Source organism: Patella vulgata, chromosome 3 (assembly GCF_932274485.2).
Source record: "Patella vulgata chromosome 3, xgPatVulg1.2, whole genome shotgun sequence".
NCBI lineage: Eukaryota > Metazoa > Mollusca > Gastropoda > Patellidae > Patella > Patella vulgata.
In genome coordinates, this window is record NC_065881.2 from 40,451,247 (window position 1) to 40,473,149 (window position 21,903).

Here is a 21,903-nt window from a genome sequence, read left to right on the forward strand (position 1 = left end):
AAAACCCACCGTAAAAATATTAAATTGCGACATAGAGGTGTTTGAAATATCTAAGTTCACAATGACCTCTCATGGGAAAATATACCCTCTGAATTGAGCCGAGCCACTAACACTGTAAATCTGTGCAAGCATTTTGTTTATGTCACTCACAAGGATTCCTTCCAAGAAGTTAAATGAAGTTAGAATCAGAAAATAGTTGAATTAACAGTTTAAGCCAATTTCTTAAAAACAATGTCCATCATGCTGGCCATAAATATGGATTGATTACCTGGCAATAAAACTTACATCCCACTTCTACTCATTGCCACTGGCAACCTTTGATAAAACTGTCCTGTTTAATTGCAGTACATGCAGAAAAGTATCCGTGTATCAGAAATGTTCAGAAAGAGTACTGTTCATTTCAGTTGTTGTTGTTGTTAGTGTTTAACGTCCGCTTCCACCGAAGGTGATATCGCAGACAAGTTGTCTTTTTTTTTTTTTATTTTCATTATCTTAGCGCACGCGCAGGGGTCTTTCCTGTGGGAGGAAACCGGAGTACCCGGAGTAAACCCACGAGGTTGAGAAGGCGCCCCTATCTCCAAGCCACATACGCTCACACCAGGGATCGAAACCACAACCGCAAGCCAGAGGTGACCGGCCAGCTAGAGGTCGAAGCGTGACACTCTAGACCACTAGGCCATCCCAACCCCCCCTACTGTTCATTTCAGATACACGGATACTTTTATACCGTTTTAGATACCTATCAAGCAATAAGTAGCGGACGTTTAGTCCGACCCAGATCGCAATTGATAACAAGGGCTCTGTACAATGTCCACGAAACGACTAGTCAAAATCATAGTAACAAAACAAAATGGGGGGAACTACATGGCAGTTCAAAAACATATACAATGACATAAAATTAACATAACAACATATTACAAAAATCAATTATTATACATATCAATTGGCATCTATTTCATAATTTGGTTTCAGATACACGGATACTTTTATACCGGATACTTTTATACCGTTTTAGATACCTATCAAGCAATAAGTAGCGGACGTTTAGTCCGACCCAGATCGCAATTGATAACAAGGGCTCTGTACAATGTCCACGAAACGACTAGTCAAAATCATAGTAACAAAACAAAATGGGGGGAACTACATGGCAGTTCAAAAACATATACAATGACATAAAATTAACATAACAACATATTACAAAAATCAATTATTATACATATCAATTGGCATCTATTTCATAATTTGGTTTGATTTATATTAATATGCAAAATATATAAATTAGAATTTTGAATAATTATTTTAATTAATTGTGATGATAGAAGGCGCAGTTCTCTTGCTTGACACTTCACAGGCATTGAAAATAAGCAGGATGAAAAAAAAACGCCTAGAAAGTCATAAACTTTATTACAAATAAATTTCAACGGAAGAACCATCCGCCGATGCATACTTTCACCAGGAATGACCCACGTTTCGCATTTCCTTTACACTACATTTAATAATATCGCAGTCCTCTAGGCCATAGACAAGTTTGTTTTGACGATGTGGTCTAAACAAACACGTGAATGTTTTACGCTCAGAGTATCATAGCAAGACGCACGTGTAAATACTACTCAGGTCGTCTCTCCACTGCGAAATCATTCTACCATGAAATGTAACGTGAGGCTCATAAAGGGATAAATAATGAAAGAGCAGAAAGTATTTGTCACTTTTCGGTTGAAACGACTCGATAATAAATACTATTTTTCACATTTTGCTTCACAATACTCGATAGAAATGTGATGTAAGTAACTTATTAGCACCTTTCCTCGGTGTATCGGTGAATATCAGGACAGTTTTGGTCGGGAGCCGCCTCGGCTGGGCCCCTCGACCAAAACTGTCCTGATATTCACCGATACACCTCGGAAAGGGTGCTAATAACTACTACATACATCCACGGGTAAATGTAGCTAAGTAGTCTGTTGGTTTAGCATCATTAACCTCGACTCCTGTTCCTAGTAACTCAACCCAGATTAGTCTCTAAGGAAACATATTTTCTGCGATATCACACTTGATGGAAGAGGACGTTAAACCCTACAAACCAACCATCAATGAATCTTGTACTCTTGTAGCAATGTTTTTCTAGGGAGCATTTACAATACACTAAAAACTAATCATGGGAAACAACCTATGAAGATATAATATAACATTAAACATACATTATGCAAGAGCTAAATCTGCCTATTGCAGGTCTTTCTTTAAGCCTGAAATGTTTTCTAAATTAATAATTAGACATTAATTAATTTATCCAGGTCTATTGCAGGTCTTTCTTTAGGCCTGAAATGTTTTCTAAATTAATAATTAGACATTAATTCACATATCCAGGCCATAATCAACTCTCAATGGCATCAGATTTCTCCGATACTAAATAGATTAGAACAGTTCAGCCATATTTTGATTTAAGCTAAAAATGGAAGAGCGAGACTTAGTTTCAAACAACCAGTACGGTGGTTGAAATTATTGCACACGTCTTGTCAAACCTTCAAAGGCTAATATCATTGCTTGCAATAGAGTAATTTGATTGAAATTTTCAAATTATTCATTTTACATTATTTATTTTCACACTATTATAGCAAGAATGACTAGCTCTTTATCTAAAATAATGTATCTTTAATCAAGGGAGATAAATGGGGTTTAATGTCCGACAAACACAAACTAGCTCTAACATGTAATACAATTTTATTTCCTTGAGTGTGGGATCAAAATCTCATAATCAATAAAGGAGTAGGCTAGCCAGAAAGCATGAGTTTTTTGATGAGATATGGCACCAGTATTAAAAGTTATGTTAGCTTATTTTCTAACTCTTCTTTCTTAGGTAAAGTCATCTTCAATAGAAGGCTTGATCTTGCTTTAACTCTGTACATCTTATCAATCTCTTCACATACATGTAATACCCTGCATATTTTCGTCACTAATTTTAATTGGCTACTGACCCAGCTAGGGACATCTCAGATTCCTCGATAGAATATATCATTGTGCTAATGTGCTTTCTAGCTAAAAGGTCTACCTGTGATAATCGAGTTGCAAAGTTCAAGATTCGTTCAATGTCATGGTTTCCGTGGAGGTAGCCATGTTTAATTTGAGTGTGTTTGTGCCACGGCCTCTGTTTGAGTGTGTTTGTGCCACGGCCTCTGTTCACGTGTCTGTGGTAAAGGGAGATAACGTACCTATAAGTTCAGGAATGACTAGATGTTGTAAAACTTGTGGTTGTTGCTACAGAACTACATGTAAAGGCCCCTCGGGTATTAAAGTAGACCTGCTTGCATAAGCCTACATACTGTTGTGTTTAGCCAATTCTTTAATGATAGGTCATACAGGAATAAGCTATTCATTTATATGATGACTATAATGATAATCATAATTCATATTAAAGTAGCTAAGTCTCTAACTCAATATCATTCAAAGTCTTCGACATTGAAAACACAAATTATTTGCCAAATTAAATCAACATTTACGTCGTGATCTTACCAGGAAAAGATGGTGTTTATCAACTCTGTAATATGAGAAATCATGACAGATTCGGTTTCCTTAAGTATCTTTACAGAGATGTTGTCAACACCTGTAGCCTTTTTGTCTCCAATCTGTTTTAGAAAACCTGAGACATTTTTTTTCACTTACATGATTGAAACTAAAATTGACATTACTACTTTGTTCACTATCTATTTCTATGCTGTCTTTACCAATATATCTTTTGCAACATTTATATAGAAATCATTGAAAATATTACATACATTGTTTTGGTCAGACGTAATAGTATCATTCACATAATGTGATTGCTGTATCATGGCAGCTACCCTTGTTTGTAAGAAATGGACGTATTGTGGGCCAGAAGTCTTTCGACTTTGGTCCACCAGAGCACCTTTCCATGAAATATTCTTTAATAGCTTTCCTTTTTAATTTTGTAACATTATTTCTTTGACATTTATAGAGTCACCAATTCTTATCTGTTTTACATCTTTGAAATTTCCTGAATAGAGTTTCCTTGTGATTAATAGCTTTTCTTAGTTCACCGTTCATGAACAGTGCGTTAAATTTCCTTTTTGGTTTTTGTTTGATAGGGATGTGTTTATCAATAATCTATTTAAGCATCTTGTCATGTGCCCAGTATATATCATCCATGCACAATTTAATATCGCAACGAATAAAAAAGTTCTCTCTTGAAAAAATTGAATTCCCATAAACTTTTGACATGGAGAAATACCAAAATGGAAGCCGATTACGTCACTCTTCGGGAGAGATCATTTTGTATAAAGGGGTTACAAGATGTCACGGTTTGCGGTACTTTTACGACAGTTCAAGTTTTGTGTAATCCCGACTCGGTATTGAGTTTGGTCGTTCACACACATAACTGCCCGTATTCCTTTATTTTGTTACTATCTTTAACATTCTACTAACTCTAGTAAAATCTCTGCAAAGTTTATAGCTTTTACCTTTTGAAATATTTTGTTTTAATCATATTTTTGATTAGAGTCGGGTGAATGAATTTAATCTGATATATAACATGATAGATCTAACGTACATGTAGGCCTACAGGGTAGGCCTATTTAAAATTATGGGGCTATGCATGTTCCTGAAGCAACGACTATGAGTTTTACAACATCTGATAAGATGTACGTAGTTAAAGCGAGATTAAGCCTTCTATAAAAGGTGGGGGCTATGGTGTGATTTAAGTATTATTCACAATAAATTTTTAAATAATAATTTATAAAGAATATATTTTCATCATGAACAATAAACATTGTACCATATCACAATACGGTCAAAACTGTAGGCCTAATCAGTTGATAATTTTTGTTGCCCAAACTCAAACGTTTGAAATGAGGACGCTTTGTTTTGATTGCAACACATGGTTGTCAAAATCTCTGTCATACCCCGCAACAGATTCAATAATGGTTTCGTCCAACACAGCCTGAGGAGGAAAGTCATGTTCATGATGTTGTCTTGTCAAAAATACAAGTAAATACGTCAATTTTTTCAAGAGAGAACTTTTTTATTCGTTGGGATATTAAATTGTGCAATGGATTTTATTTAACGGGAGTTGATTTCAAACACACAGGTAAGTTTACAATAACCAAAGATAAGTAGTTTGATCATAATTGAAATTTTTGAAATGAAATCCGTTTAAAATTTACGATGGTTCAGACAGTAATTATTGTTAACAATAAAAACTACGTATGGCGTCATATAGAATTAAATATCATTTTATATTCAAATATAACTTTGTATCGTGAATTGCAACAGATATTATAATGTCACCTCTGTATTTTCATGAGAAAATGTATCAAAAAATAATAGTTCCATTTGTTGACTGCCGGTGTCCGCCATCTTGGCGGAGGAAAGAAAGAACTTTAGAGTTATTTCCCTTGAATAATCGAAAGTAGAATTTGTTATATAGAAATTAAATTGTTTGGCTCAGAAAAATGAAATGAAATGGGGTTTAACGTTCTACTGTTCTGCTCCTAACCTGGGTTTATGAAGACGGACATACGCCATACAGTGTGCTATGAGGGAAATTTTGCCCGGGCAGCGGGCGCGTCGAATTACCCAATAACACCCAAAAAGACCCAATAACTGCCCAATAACACCCAATAACGGCCCAGTAACACCCAATAACTCCAAAATAACAACCAATAACTACAAAATGTTGACTTTAGAAACACAAAATAACAATTTAGTTGAATTTAAGAAGCATCGCTGTAATTGTGTCCAAATCGGAGTTGCACGCTCACTCTCCTGAGGGGACATGTGATTTTTGTTGACAAGAAATTAATAACACCCAATAACTGCTCAATAACTGCCCAATAACACCAAATTGTTGACTTTGGAAATACAAAATAACAATTAATTTAGTTGAATTTAAAAGCCTCGCGGATCATGTTTGAAAGAAACTCGCGATATTCAAAGCTTATATTGTGAAGTATGTCAACGTTAGTGCCATTCAGATTGTGAGAAAGTAGATACTACTCAGTTGAATTTTTTTCAATGTTCAAGTGAAGACTACATATGTAGGTCTTGCAGATCCAACAATGCTGGTTTTGATATTCAAATCAGAGTTTCACGCTCGTCTCGCCTGAAGGGAGATAATTTGTGTATGTGATTCCCTGGTTATACCTGACAAGAAGTAGTGTCGTCTGTCCAGAATCGTTGGTTCTCTCTGGGTCATCACACTGGTAAAGACCCCCCCCCCCCCACACCACACACACACATTATTTTATTATCTTTATAATATTTTCATATGAAACATTTTTAAATATGTGTATGTTTTTTTTATAAAACATTGTTTTGTAAAGGAATTAAAATTAAACGCCAAGTATCTTGTTATTGGAAGTTAATTTGAATTTCATGAAAAACTATAGCAGGGACATCTGTAATAACGTTTGTTATTGCAACCGCCAGACGATACCCATGGAGGACTTCAAATAGTTATTCCATATTTGACGCCCATGTATAATTAAAATGAATTGCAACGAAAGCATACATTAATTTCTTGTAAACAAAAATCACATACGCGAGTTATCTCCCTTCAGGCGAGTGAGCGTAAAACTCTGATTTGGGCTCAACGTTGCGAGGCTTTTAAATTCAACTAAATTGTTATTTTGTATTTCCAAAGACAACAATTTGGTGTTATTGGGCAGTTATTGGGTGTTATTAATTTCTTGTCAACAAAAATCACATATACGAGTTATCTCCCTTCAGGCGAATGAGCGTGAAACTCCGCGATTTGGACACAAAGCAGCAATGCTTCTTAAAATCAACTAAATTGTTATTTTGTGTTTCCAAAGTCAACATTTTGTAGTTATTGGTTGTTATTTTGGAGTTATTGGGTGTTATTGGGTGTTATTTTGGAGTTATTGGGTGTTATTGGACAGTTATTGGGTGTTATTGGGTAATTCGACGCGCCGCAAAGATCTCGGTTCCTTTCGATATTCGCGCATATCAGACCATAACTTCCTGAATTATCGCCCCTGATTGTACGAAAAATCACGTTTTGAGCTTTGTGACCCTATAGAGGTCATAATTTTTATCCGATTTAAAAACCCATATTATTATATCATCGTTACACCCTAAGGGCGACTGAGTTCGAATTTCGTGAAAATCGGCCCAAAATTGACAGACAAAATGGCTGCCGTTCGTTCTCAAATAGCGTAAGAATATGGTATATCAAGGTTGTGGACCCTATAGAGGTCACAATTTTTATCCGATTTTGTTGAAACTTGAAATGTAAGTTTATAACCCAAAGATTTCGACTCCTTTCGATATTCGTGCATATTGGACCGTAACTTCCTGAATTATGGCCCCTGATTGTACGAAAAATCGCGTTTTTAGATTGTGAACCCTATAGAGGTCATAATTTTTATCCGATTTAAAAAACCATATTATTGTATCACCGTTACACCCTAAGGACGACTGAGGTCGAATTTCGTGAAAATCGGCCCAAAATTGACAGACAAAATGGCCGCCGGTCGTTCTCAAATAACGTAAAAATATGGTATATCAAGGTTGTGGACCCTATAGAGGTCACAATTTCTATCCGATTTTGTTGAAACTTGAAATGTAAGTTTATAACCCAAAGATCTTGGTTACTTTCGATATTCGCGCATATCGTACCGTACCGTAACTTCCTGAATTATGGCCCCAGATTGTACGAAAAATCGCATTTTTAGCTTGTGGACCCTATAGAGGTCATAATTTTTATCCGATTTAAAAAAACGTATTATTATATCACCGTTACACCCTAAGGACAGCTGAGGTTGAATTTCGTGTCGATCAACTCAAAATTGACAGACAAAATGGCCGCCGTTCGTTCACAAATAGCGTAAAAATATGGTATATCAAGGTTGTTGGCCCTATAGAGGTCACAATTTTTATCCGATTTTGTTGAAACTTGAAATGTAAGTTTATAACCCAAAGATCTCAGTTCCTTTCGATATTCTCGCATATCGGACTGTAACTTCCTGAATTATGGCCCCTGATTGTACGAAAAATCGCATTTTTAGCTTGTGGACCCTATAGAGGTCATAATTTTTATCGGATTTAAAAAAAACGTATTATTATATCACCGTTACACCCTAAGGATGGCTGAGTTCGAATTTTGTGAAAATTGGCCCAAAATTGACAGACAAAATGGCCGCCGTTCATTAATAGCGTAAAAATATGGTATATCAAGGTCGTGGACCCTATAGACGTCACAATTTTTACCTGATTTGTTGAAACTTGAAATGTAAGTTTATAACCCAAAGATCTCGGTTCCTTTCGATATTCGCGCATATCGGACCGTAACTTCCTGAATTATGTATGACCCCTGATTGTACGAAAAATCGCATTTTTAGCTTGTGGACCCTATAGAGGTCATAATTTTTATCCGATTTAAAAAAACGTATTATTATATCACTGTTACACCCTAAGGTGGACTGAATTCGTATTTCGTGAAAATCAACCCAAAATTGACAGACAAAATGGCCGCCGTTCGTTCTCAAATAGCGTAAAAATATGGTATATCAAGGTTGTGGACCCTATAGAGGTCACAATTTTTATCCGATTTTGTTGAAACTTGAAATGTAAGTTTATAACACAAATATCTCAGTTGCTTTCAATATTCGCGCATATTGAATTGTAATTTTCTGAATTATGGCCCTTAATAGTAGGAAAAATCACTTTCTTGTTAGCTTGTTCTCTATCCATCCCTCGAAAATGTGGGCGTATCCTGCCTGGCAGGCGCTGGTTTTATTCTGTTATAAAAACTGTTTAAATATATTACCGTTACACCCTAATGCCGTTTGAATATGTCTTACCAGGGTTTTCAACCCTCTAGATGTCAAAATATTTATCCGATTTTGGTGGAATTATATGTTTGTATCCCAAAGATCTCGGTTCAATTTAATATTGTAGTTTATAGGACCGTAACGTAATGGATTATTCCCCCTGACTCTGACCAGTCTATCCAAATGTGGGCTTATCTTGAATGGCAACCGCTTTTTATAATCATTTTATTGCCAAAATGGTATTTCTCGCATGAATTTATAGAACAGACATCTACTGTCAATTATTTTTATATATATTAATGAAAAATATATATTTAATGATTGGAAGATCACTAAAAGCGCCTCCTTACTCCGCAATCACCCCATAGGGCCTACTCAATTACCAGTGCTGGTAAAGTAAAGCCTAAATAAAACTTATGATGTTTTTGCACTTACCTAATCGAGTGAAGATTGAATTTAATTCAGAGCAAAAACATCGTAAGTGATATTTTGGACAGAATGGGTGTAAATAACTGTAATTCCAAAATTGCACCAAACATTTCATTTACCCTTAATATCATTAGTCAAGTGGAGAAATGTGAAATGTATTGCAAAAAACTTGGATTTACCAGAAATGTTTCAACCTTTAAAGTCGTTTTTCTCCACAATTAAAAAAATGTCACTATGTTTTTGCTCTAACCCAACGATATGTCTGATAAGTGGTCTGTAAAAGAGGGACTTTCTTCTTAGTACAGTAGTGTAGTACTAGTAGTACTGTACTACATGTAGTAAGGGAGGTAGTAGGAGGTAGCTGACCGTTGTTCCTAAACTCGCGGACAAAATTGGCACTATGCCTTAACGGTCATTCCTATAGAAGGGCTAGAAGAAGCGAAAAATTAACAAACATTTGATAAAAACCGAATCATCACAATAGAATTTCAAGTTATTTGCTTAAAGGACAACATTTGTGGTGGCAGCCATTATCACATGCATGGTTAAACACGTTCCAAATAGGGTGTAATTTTAACATAGAGATCATTGCTACGTAGATGCGTAACAAAGATTTCAAGAAACGGAAGTGACAAAAGCAAAAGGGAAACACGAGTTATCCTTCTATATAACTGACAGAAGTATGAAAAGAATTTTAAGTATTTGCTGAAAAAAGATTTGGATAGATTAAGATCCAATTACATGTAAATTCAATAGCAATATCGCGTTGAGGTAGGCTACAACATCAGGCAGTGCCAGTGAGTTTGGGATTTGTTTTCCATCAGACCAGATAGATTCAAATCTTCCTTCAACTAAAAAGTTAATTTATGACCTTTAGATCGCTTGATGACTACATGTTTGCTATGAAGGTGGTTCTCCGTATTTTAGGAGCGACCTCTGCCTCACAGGAGGTATCATGGAACCGTCAATGCCCTTGACAGTTCTTAAAGGGCTTTTACCTTTCGCGAGAAAGTAGCTTTTTACACATTGGTACCTATACTCGTTAAGAGTGAGCTGAATGCACCATATATTCTAGCTACAGATTTGTTCAAAACTTCAACTGCCTTTCCATCAATACCATCTTGGAATGTGAGGTTGATAAAATCATTTTGTGTAGGTTTACTCAGTAGGAGCTTTTTGATGGGAAACAAATCCCAAACTGATGCTGAAATTAGCGATGATGAAAAGCAGTGCCGGATTAACCTTGTGGGGGACCCGGGACATACCAACTGTGCGGGGGCCCCACTTTTGTTTGTTCAAATTGTTCGTACTGACCGAGGATCGTACTAGTATTTACTCCGCCCCCTTGTGTTCCTGGGGTGTTTTCCTCCAGGAATTATTTTTTAAATTAGAATTAATTTCAGTGCATCTGAGATGATTTAGCAGCGATTTCCTGGGCCCCCAAAAATCTGTTGGTACCTACCAGTCCCGGGGCCCCCAATATCCCTTACTGCCCATGGCCCCAATCATCGCCCCTTCAGCCCCGGTACTGGTTGGCTCCGTCCGTGATAAAATATTAGTATGACCCAAAATTGTGGGGGGGCCCGGGACATTTGACCCCCCCCCCCATCAGATCCGGTACTGATGAGATGGACAATCTGAATATAGAACAAGCATCAGCCTACGAAGACGAGATCTTAGATTTTAACTAGAGTGGATGGATGGTAAAAGGCACCTTGTGAAATGACTGATAATGTGAATGTGCTCCTTTGAAATATGTTATGATTAATAATCTTTCAGGGCGTGAAATGAATCAAAATATTACTTATCAAAAGGACATTCTGCCGAAATATTGGAGATAATCGTGAATGGACCTGTATGATTAACCCTATAATTCACTATTGCCAGTTGAGAAATTGGCAAAAATATCATTTTCATCTTCAAATTCAAATGTTTCAAGATAGCTACTCCATGGTGGAGAATAGAAAACAAGGGAGGTAATTGTGTTATTATTTCCGGGGTAAATAAGTTTTAAGTGTGAGAATGACACCTATGATCGTATAATAGTGAGTCGACAACCTATTGAGCAAAGGACATAGAAATAATTATGTTTTGACTTTCTTAGAAAATATGAAATTGTAACTTTAAGAATTCCCATTCTGATCATTGGCCATCAAGGTGCCTCCGTGTATAGTGCCAATTTTTATCCCCAAGTTTAGGAACAATGGTCAGCTAGCTCCCCTATCTGGACCTTATCAAAAACTATAAGTACGAGGGAGCTGTAAGGCTTTGGCTCAGAAAGTTTCCTGCGATTCTGCCATGTTGCTTTGGCCTTATCAGTGATGTATGTCGGAGGATCTGGCAAGGAACTGCATCATTGGCATGCACATAAAAGAACCCTTGACAGAATTCTAAATGCGCCCTAGCTCTGTACTCCTAGTCCTGCACTTCGACTCCAACAGGATAACCTCACTGGAAAATCACTACAAACTTTCTAGGCCAAAATTCAGATCAAACCCATCAGGATAGCAAACCAGCGACTTACAAAATATATCTTATAGTCCATGGTATTGTTTTCAACGGACGTCTGACTCATACATGTGCTGTTTGTTTATTGTAAACCAATCACAGGCAGAGGCGGATTCAATGGGGGGCGCGCCCCCCCCCCCCTAATTCTCGACAGTGCCCTTTTTATACGCCCACATTGAAATGTGGTTGTATATTGTCGTCGCCCCCGTCCGTCCGTCCGTCCGGCGTCCACAATTGCTTGTGGACGCTCTAGAGGCTAAAGTTAATATCCGATTGACTTTAAATTTAAATGAGACGAAGAAGCCTATTGATTTTCAGCGATTTCCGATAATTACTGCCAGAGTTATGGCCCTTGATCACTTCAAAAAATCTTGTGGACGCTCTAGAGGCCAAAGTTAATATGTTTAGGAGGGCACAATAAAATTAAACAACAGAAAGTAAAGATTACTATTTTATTGTATATTAATATTAAACAGATAAGATCTACACAATAAACCTCAGAATGCCTCGTTCGGCATTTTTGTCCAAACGTGGCAAAAACGGGCTAATTCTGGACAAAATACCTCATTCCAAAAACATGGCAATTTAAAAATAAAATATGTTTTGGAACTCCAGACAAACGTCGCATTTTGTTTTTACCACGTTACAACTTGGCAAAATTATGGCAAAAATTCTAATATGTTTTTGCCACGTTTGGACAAAAATGCCGAACGAGGCATTCTGAGGTTTGTAGTGCTAAAATATTATCATTTCAACAAATTATTGAAACTGATTAAAAATGAGAACAGACATAAACTATAAGATAATATAACAATAAAAATTCAACAAACACTTAATCAAGAAATAATATATATTATATTATCAATATTGTATTTGGGTACACTGGCTAAAGTATTACATGCTTATTCAAATGAAAAGGTAAAATTATTGAATTTATAATTGGCATAGATCATAATAAAGAATATAAACATCCTCTTCATTGGAAATTGCAAATATACAAATACGAGCACCAAATGTAAACGTCCCCTTTCATAAAAAAAATAATTGATCTTACTGTTTATGTAAAAGTATCTCCCATAATTATAATGTATCTTTAATTAAGAATTTTTATATAGCCCTATTTCCACAAAGATTGCTCAAAAGCGCTTTACAATAAACAAATGGTAATAACATATATAAATGCATCAAGTAAAAAGATCTTAACTGTTAAATAAAGGTAAAATATAAATTGTGGTTATGATTGGAAGGATAAGGAGGTACAAGATTAAAAGTTGATACCCGGTAGTAAGATCTTGTATTCAATTCTAAAAACTATTGGTAGCCCATGTAATTTATACTGTTAAATAAAGGTAAAATATAAATTGTGGTTATGATTGGAAGGATAAGGAGGTACAAGATTAAAAGTTGATACCCGGTAGTAAGATCTTGTATTCAATTCTAAAAACTATTGGTAGCCCATGTAATTTATACAAGACTAGAGTTATGTGATCTTTATGTGATGTTCTAGTTATAAGTCGAGCTGTAGTTTTTGCAATTTATGAATAGTTTTCCATGATGCTTGAGTTGACTCTCTTGTAGTCTTTATTGATTATCACTGTGCTCTTGATCCACAAGTTATCTACAGTTTATCTCCCCTTTATCATTACAACTTCTGGTACGATTTCTAGAAAAGTCCTTTGTGTGAAAATTATAAACAAACTAAACTGAACAGTAAAGGTAACTTCCCTACACGAATTCACCGAGAAAAACAAGGACAATTATGATGTGAAGGACACAGAGTATGTATTATGCCAGTGACAATAACTGCATTATTATGCTCAGTGAATTTCATATCCATAATTAGTGGATTTCTCTAAAAATTTGTAAACTTTGTACTGATCGTAGTGTAGAACTAATTTGAACAAAATTAAACTATATTATGTCTTGAAATCTCGCTTTTCTCCCATGAATACATGGAATTACAAAGAATTAAACAAATTTAAATGAGAAGTGACTAGTGAACAAATCAAGGTATTTGTAGTGTCAATTGTTAGACTTTTTTGTGTATTTTTCTAATGTTTCTGAGATGATATAATAACCAATTTTACAAATATTGTTGATATGAATATCCAAGGACAAGTTAGAATAAAATATTACACTTACTGGTAAATTTTCTTGCTAATTTTTAAGAGGCTTAAAGATACATTCCCGCGTACAAACTGGGTGATTTAATGGTATATATGGACTAAAAACATATTCAAACTAATTTGTCATAATTTTGCTTCAAATCCTTCTCAAACATTGTAATTGCCAAGGAATGCCCTGCTATAAAAATTCAATCAAACCAGGTCATGTTTATGTCACGTGACTTACCTCTCTCGGACATCAGAGGAGAATTCATTGCATACATAAGACGATGTTGTCTTTAATCGCTTACTATTTATTACAAATATCGAATCCTAATTAAATTCTCAGATTATCCACTACCCACGTCTTTTATCGTCATTTTTATCTCAGAAAGTGTTTTATGTCTAACTCTTTATAAAGTTTATCAACTTGTACATCAAGCGCTCAATGATAAGTTACCCAAATCAAGTCTAGAAGTAATTAATGGAAATTGTTAAAATTTAATAGGTTTCTTTGTTTTACAAATTTAAATCAAAATAAATGTAGTCAGTAGACTGTTCACAAGAATTTGAGGATGATGGACGAGGGAGAGCGGCAATATGCAAAAACATTTCAATGTGGGCATATAAAAACTTATCACATGGTCTAGGTAAGACACAAATGGATTATAAATATTTGCATAGTAAATGTGCACTGAACATGGTTGAATGTGAGCTGCATACAGTAATAACTGAAAAAGGCATTTGAGATTTAACCAGGAATAAAATGTTAGGTGGGAAATTAACAGCGGAATAGACTATCCTAAATATAACAAATTATAAAAATTAAGAAAGGTTGCCAGGCAACAAAACATACGCCCACAGCAGCTAAATTGTCAGAGCGGTCGATAAGGGTTGTCGCATATTTATTCTTTTGAAGGTAATTGAGGGTTCACAAGGTTCTAAAAACTAAAACAAGGGCCTTAACTCAGGAAGTAATCTACAGAAATTGTTGAAATTCGACAGGCTTTTTCGTTTTACTAATTCAAATAATGCATATAAATTTCATACAGATCGGATGATAACTTTTGTCGTTCGAACGTTCAACGAAGTAAAACAAGGGCCATAACTCTAGAAGTAACTGTCGGAAATTGCTGAAATTCAATAGGCTTCTTCATTTCACTAATTTAAATGATGCATATAAATTTCATACAGATCGGATGATAACTGTTGTCATTAGAGTGTTCACAAGTTGCAACAAAGTGAAACAAGGGCCATAACTCTAAAAATTAACGGAAATTGCTTAAATTCAATAGGCTTTTTTGTTTTGCTAATTCAAACGATGCATATAAATTTTATACAGATCAGATGATAACTTTTGTCGTTCACAAGGTGAAACAAGAGCCATAACTCCAGAAGAAATTAACGGAAGTTATTGAAATTAAATAGGCTTCTTTAATCTCACTAATGCAAACAAAATATATCAATTTCAAAACAATCCGATGATAAATGTAGTCTGTGGAGTGTTCACAAGAAATTGTGGACGACGGACGGGGGCGACGACAATATACAACCACATTTCCATGTGGGCGTATAAAAAATAGTAAAAACAAAAAGTATGGTGGTCATACTGATGTGACTAGTATCCACCATCCTACGTTGAGCATATCTTAGCAACCATTGAAAGAATTTAATATATACCAAATCTAAGATGAAAAGAACACATAAGACAATGTTTCACGGTTCGGTTGTAAAGTAATCAAATGAATAAGCCTCAAGTCATAAATATATACTTCTATCACCAGTAAGCAGACTAAGCATAATATATATTTTGTGTGAAATTAATATAAAACAGCATGCTTATTCACTTCTTACAGCCGGGAGGTAAATGACATTTGTCTGGTCCAATCTTTTACTAATTCAGCTGCATCTACTGCAGTTCCCCAAGAAAGAGAAATACCATTAGCTCCATGACCATAATTATGTACAACCTGGAAAATAAGTATGCAATTTTAGAAATTGAAACAATTCTATCTAAATTCTACTTGTAAATATGTTTATTTTAACAAATAAGAAGAAACATCTTCAACTGTTTTGACCATTTTTGATGCATTTTTAAATTCCTATACTGTAAATCTATCAAATCAATGTATTTTCTTTTATCTGTTTGTTTATTTTTGAATATTAGTTGATTTCAATGTATAATCCTATGTACACATTGGCGTACATGTAAAACCTGCGGCTGCCAGGCGGGTTACGCCCACATTTTGCAAGAGATTTATAGAGAACAAGCTAAAAACAAAAAACGATTGTTTGCACAATCAGGGGCCATAATCCAGAAAGTTATGATCTGAAATGTGCAAATATCAAACGGGACTGAGATTTTTGGAATATAAAGATATGTTTTAAGTTTCATCAAAATTGGATAAAAGCGAAAGTGTCATTACAGTTTAACAGTGATATAGTCAAACAGTTTTTTTAAATCGGATAATAATTGTGACCTCTAGTGACCACAAGCTAAAATCGCGATTTTTCGTACAATCAGGGGCCATAATTCAGGAAGTTACGATCCAATATGTGCAAATATTGAAAGGAACCAATATCTTTGGGTTATAATCATGCAGGTCAAGTGTCGTCAAAATCGGATAAGAATTGTGACCTGTAGAGTGTCCACAAACAAATTGTGGATGGACGTCCAGACGGACAGGGGCGATGACAATATACGTCCACATGAAAATGCGGGCGTATAAAAATAAGTTCAATAAAATATATACCCTAAGTTTATTGCCATTGAAATCCATGAGTTCTTTCTCTACACGTATTGGTTCTCTTGTTGGTCGAAGTCCTACCCAATCAAATATTACTTCAGCACTCTATGAAAGACAATCATTTATACATTTTTAGCTGATTAACAAAAAAATATATACAGGTCGAAGTTAGATTGATTTAACATTGATGGTTATTAATTGTTTACCATGTCAGATGGGTTTCTTTTCAGAAATTCTTTTGACTGTCATTGCAAAGTTGAACAAATAAACATTTCATTGAGACTATATCCATTATGCTAAAATATATGTTTATTTATTGGGTATATTTATCTCCTTTTTGAATAAATATAGATAAAACAATCATTCTTAGTGTACCGGTTACAGTCGAAGTGCCGAATTAATACATGTACCTACAAGCCCCAACAAATTTTACAATGCATGCATATATATAAAGCTGATACAAACATCATGCAGTCAAAAATTAACAGAATTCCAGGAAATATGTAAGGTGCCCAATTTCTATCAAATATCTCAAAATTCAACCTAAAACAATTCCAAGAAAATAGAATTTTCATTGATTTTATACCATAATTCAATCAAAAGGTTCTATCAAATAGCTCAAAATTTAACTTAAAATAATTCCAGAAAATAAATTTTCGATTATTTTAAACCATAATTCAATAACGCCAGCGGCTGCCAGGCAGGATACGCCCACATTTTGCAAGAGATGGATAGAGAACAAGCTAAAAACAAATGGGATTTTTTTTACAATCAGGGACAATAATCCAGAAAGTTATGATCTGAAATGCGCAAATATCAAAAGGGACTGAGATCTTTGGGATATAAAGATATGTTTTAAGTTTCATCAAAATCGGATAAAAATTGTGACCTCTAGAAGTCCACAACCTTCGTATTGCATATTTTTTACACAATTTGCGTACAAAGAGCAGACATTTTGTTGGGCAGTTTCATTTCAATTTTCCTGAAATTCGAATTCAACATTCATTATGGTGGAATGGTGATATATTTAAACGTTTTTTTAAATCCGAACTCAATCAAAATTACGTGTAACGTGATTTTTCGTACAATCAGGGGCCATAATTCATTAAGTTATGATCCGATACGCGCTAATATCGAAAGGAACCAATATCTTTGGGATATAAACATGTATTTCAAGTTTCATTAAAATTGGTTCAAAATTGTGACCTCTAGAGGGTCCAGAAGCTTGATATACCAGATGTTATACACTATTTGCGTACGAGGTGCGGCCATTTTGTCCGACAGTTTTAGTTCGATTTTCACGCCAAAATTACGGTGTAACAGTGATATATTTGAACGTTTTTATAAATTGGATAAAAATTGTGACCTCTAGAGGGACGTGAATTTAGCAAGTTTCGATCCGATATGCGCGAATATTGACAGGAACCAAGATCTTTGGGTTATAAACTTACATTTCAAGTTTCATCAAAATCAGAAGAAAATAGTGACCTTTAGAAGGTCCACAACATTGATATACCACATTTTTACGCTATTTGAGTACGAGGGGCGGCCATTTTGTCTGTCAGTTTTGGTCCGATTTTTAAGAAATTCAAACTCAACCATCCTTAGGGTGTAATGGTGATATATACAAACGTTTTTCTAAATCGGATAAAAATTATGACCTCTATAGGGTCCGCAAGCTAAAAACGCGATTTTTCGTACAATCAGGTGCCATAATTCAGGAAATTAGGGTATAATGGTGATATATTCAAACGTTTTTTTAAATCGGATAAAAATTATGACCTCTATAGGGTTCACAAGCTAAAAACGTGATTTTTCGTACAATCAGGGGCCATAATTCAGGAAGTTAGTCTGATATGCGCGAATATCGAAAGGAACCGAGATCTTTTGGTTATAAACTTATATTTCAAGTTTCAACAAAATCAGATAAAAATTGTGACCTCTATAGGGTCCACAAGCTAAAAACGTGACTTTTCGTACAATTGGGGGCCATAATCAATGAAGTTACGGTTCGATACATGCCAATATCGAAAGGAACCGAGATCTTAAGGAGATAAATATATATTTCAAGTTTTATTGAAATCGGGACTGTAGAGTGTCCACAAACAATTGACAGGGGCAACGACAATATACGTCCACATGAAAATGTGGGCGTATAAGAAACGAGAACTCCAAAGGTTCGAAACACGTTATTAAAAGAAAATTAATAAAAGAAAATTCCAGAAATCAAATGACAAAAAGATGGACAGGATGTAACTTATAACCTCCCTGATATTACTGGTAGGGGACTAATAAAAAGTATAGGGTATCTTTAACTAATAGGTTAACTTTTTGTTTTATTTATTCTATTCAAATTCTTAATGCTACTAGTGGGCATATATATATTTATTTCCTGGTAATGTCACGTTTCGAAAAGACTGATCTTCAGAGAAAAGTTTATAATCATAACAAACCATGGAACAGGAGCAGCCAGTTTTCCGACCATGGCCTTATGCTCACAATATTAGTGTCCAGTATTCTGTTAACAACCTTTGTATCAGTACACCAACTAGGACTAGCTCTACAAGATTGACATAAACAAAAAAACAACATTGTAGTGTTATGTCCAGCCAGTGAAAAGTTAAAGGATTCTGCTGTTAAAGAGTTTAATTTCTGTGAAACAAATTTTAGATATTATCTTGCTATAAACTAAAAGACTGAATGTAAATAAGTAATTCTATGAAACTTGTTCATAATCATCATACAGTAAACGTCGCATAAGTCGGATCTTAGTGGACTGACCAATTTAAGCGAAGATCCGAGTTAGCCGAAGACCTAGAGTTCGGCTCTGAACGTAGGTCTCATTATCACCCTTGTCGAAATAAAATCAGTTTCCAGTCAATTTTACTGGGCACCTTATTACTGCTAAAAGGTCGTGTGTCAGTCTCTGTGAATGCCTGAACAATGTAAAAGAACATTTTAGTGAGAAAATAAGACATTACTTACCTCGCTAGAGTCAATATGTGAAACACAACATGCTGTTAAAAATGCGTCTCCTTCGGCTTTGGTGGATTTCAATGGCGCCTGCCAGGGCGTTTGGCAGAGGGGGACGTATTTTCAACAGCATGCTGTGGTGAACATACTGCCGATCTGACTTAGGCTAAGGAAAAAAGCCGGAATTAGATCAAATGGACCGAACATTTTGATCCGAGTTGAGTGAAGATCTGACTTAGGAAATCCGACTTACGCGCAGAAATTCAATAAGAAAAAAGTGCTGGATCAAAGGGTCCAAACGATTTTATCCAAGTTGAGCGAAGATCCGACTTATACAAATCCGACTTATGCAAGGTTTACTGTATTTAGATAAAATCCAAGACAGTGACGAATTAACTTCTTACTGATGGGTGGAAGAATCCTTGTACAGTGCAGGCAAGATCGGATCTCAGTGATACAGTTGGGGACTGAAGGACAGGATGATTTTAGAAAAATTACAAAAAAAAAATCATAAAACTATTACCGTTACACCGGGAACAAGTTGTTCACATCTTTTACTTATATCTTCTGAAAACTGTTTATCTACCTCAAGATGATAATTTCCTTTTTGACGACATCCACCCAATGTAACCTCTCCATTAGCCCTGCAAAAATTAGTCCATTTCTACTATGAGAAAATGTACCACACAACCGGTAGTAGCTACAAGATTAATTTTTCATTATTGAAATACTGCATTCTGTTCTTTGCTGCATTCATAGATTTTAAAGTCAATGGATAAACAGTGAAATAACACAGCTATATACAGTTAAATTGGTTTTCTGATACAGTTCATACTTCACCTCTAGTGAATCATTCACTTCCTATTGAAGAATCGAAGGATGACATTATACAGGAAAGAAAAATATGGTGGAAATAATTAATAAAAGCTGATTAATATAAAGCTCTAATTAACCACAAAGAAGGTAGTGCCACACAAATATGTGACAAATATTCAATGATCATTATTCATAGGCAATGTAAACTGGTGAGAAAAAACTAAGTGATGCTGACCTTTGACATGGTCTTATTTACTACCATATTTGTCTTATGAATAACCAGTTTAGAAAGTTGTTTTTAAATTAAATTGGATTTTATTATTAGTTTGTAACAAGATTCCAGCCTTAAGACCGATAACTCACTGTGGTATAAGATATGTGTCATCTTCTGTTAAATACCAATGTTTTATCCATGGCGCTCTCACCTAGCAAAGAAAATATCCCGTCAAGCAGATCACAATATTTGAGACCCAAACTCTACAAACTTTTATTTAGCCTCACAAAGTACTTCTAAATTTTTATGGCTTTTTCTTAATGGAAGGAACGGAAGGTGTTTTGAAAATCTGATAGATATACACTATATAAGACAGTTTGGTCAACATGTTTCAGTCTAATATTTATAGGAATCTATAATAAAGGAAATATGAAAGGGCCCCAACAATGTCATAGTAAAATGAAATACGATGGTTTAACATCTTTTTTTTTCTTCACCAGCTGATCTAATGGAGACAGGTATGTACCATTCAGTTACATGCTATGAGGGAAATTTCACCAGAAACCGCAGCCTTATAGTATTTCGATTTTAAACTGCCAGGGAATCTTTAACATGCTGCCAATGGTATTATTCAGGACCTCAACTAGATTCTCTTCCTTGCCAGGCCTTACATCACTGGCAAGGTGAAAAGTGGCTGGAAAATTGAGAGGAACTTTCTCAGCCAACACCAGGAATGAACCCAGGTTAGTGAGACTGTGCCATACTCACTGAACCACCATGGCTCCCACATTATAGTGAAGGTTTTCCCTCTAATTTAATATTTATAGCGATCCCAACAAAAGCTTTACAGTGAAGATCAAGTGTAAATGCATGTTATATATTAGTGACCGTAATATCTTATTGGTAGACCTGCACGTCAATATTAAGAAACCTTTACATTTCTAACAAATGTTTTCAAATGCAAAATGTTCAAGGAGGGAATTAATAGCAGAAGATTTTTAGCTTAAAAGATATTAACAGTTGTTACAATTTGATAACATATAATTTTGTTAGTTTTTTGTCCCCTGCGTTTTGAAGAATGGGTTCGTCCGTCCGTCTGTCTGTCTTTCCGTCCGTCCGTCACACATTTTGTGACACAGTAACTCTCCTTCTAATTGAGCTAGAATGTTCAAACTAGGTGTAGGTGTATATTGGGTCAATGCCTTGATGGAGTTTGAAGATGAGCATTTTCTGTTTAGGGTAAGCAGAGATAAACAATTTGATTGGTTAGTTCTAATTAAGTGAGAGTGATGACATTTGGTGTATAGTTTTAT

At 35.1% G+C, this 21,903-nt stretch overlaps 2 protein-coding genes across 5 annotated transcripts in view; both read right to left on the reverse strand.

The window, feature by feature from the left end:
• Nucleotides 1-5,361, reverse strand: part of LOC126814533 (protein virilizer homolog) — a 39,269-nt gene extending 33,908 nt beyond the window's left edge. Inside the window, exon 1 of the mRNA XM_056100053.1 lies at nucleotides 5,293-5,361. Coding sequence (XP_055956028.1) covers nucleotides 5,293-5,361 — 69 coding nt within the window. The remainder of the gene's footprint in view (nucleotides 1-5,292) is intronic.
• A 6,812-nt stretch (nucleotides 5,362-12,173) lies between these two features.
• The window catches only part of LOC126814554 (D-aspartate oxidase), a 34,718-nt gene continuing 24,988 nt past the window's right edge, over nucleotides 12,174-21,903 (reverse strand). For 3 of the 4 annotated variants that reach the window (XM_050539791.2, XM_050539792.2, XM_050539793.2), the window contains exons 8-11: nucleotides 20,740-20,801; nucleotides 20,084-20,204; nucleotides 16,594-16,692; nucleotides 12,174-15,810 (exon numbers count right to left, since the gene is read on the reverse strand). In XM_050539791.2, coding sequence (XP_050395748.1) covers nucleotides 15,691-15,810; nucleotides 16,594-16,692; nucleotides 20,084-20,204; nucleotides 20,740-20,801 — 402 coding nt within the window. In that variant the 3' untranslated portion in view covers nucleotides 12,174-15,690. Of the gene's footprint in view, nucleotides 15,811-16,593; nucleotides 16,693-19,040; nucleotides 19,148-20,083; nucleotides 20,205-20,739; nucleotides 20,802-21,903 lie in introns of all 4 variants that reach the window. The other variant, XM_050539795.1, reaches the window with a different exon arrangement.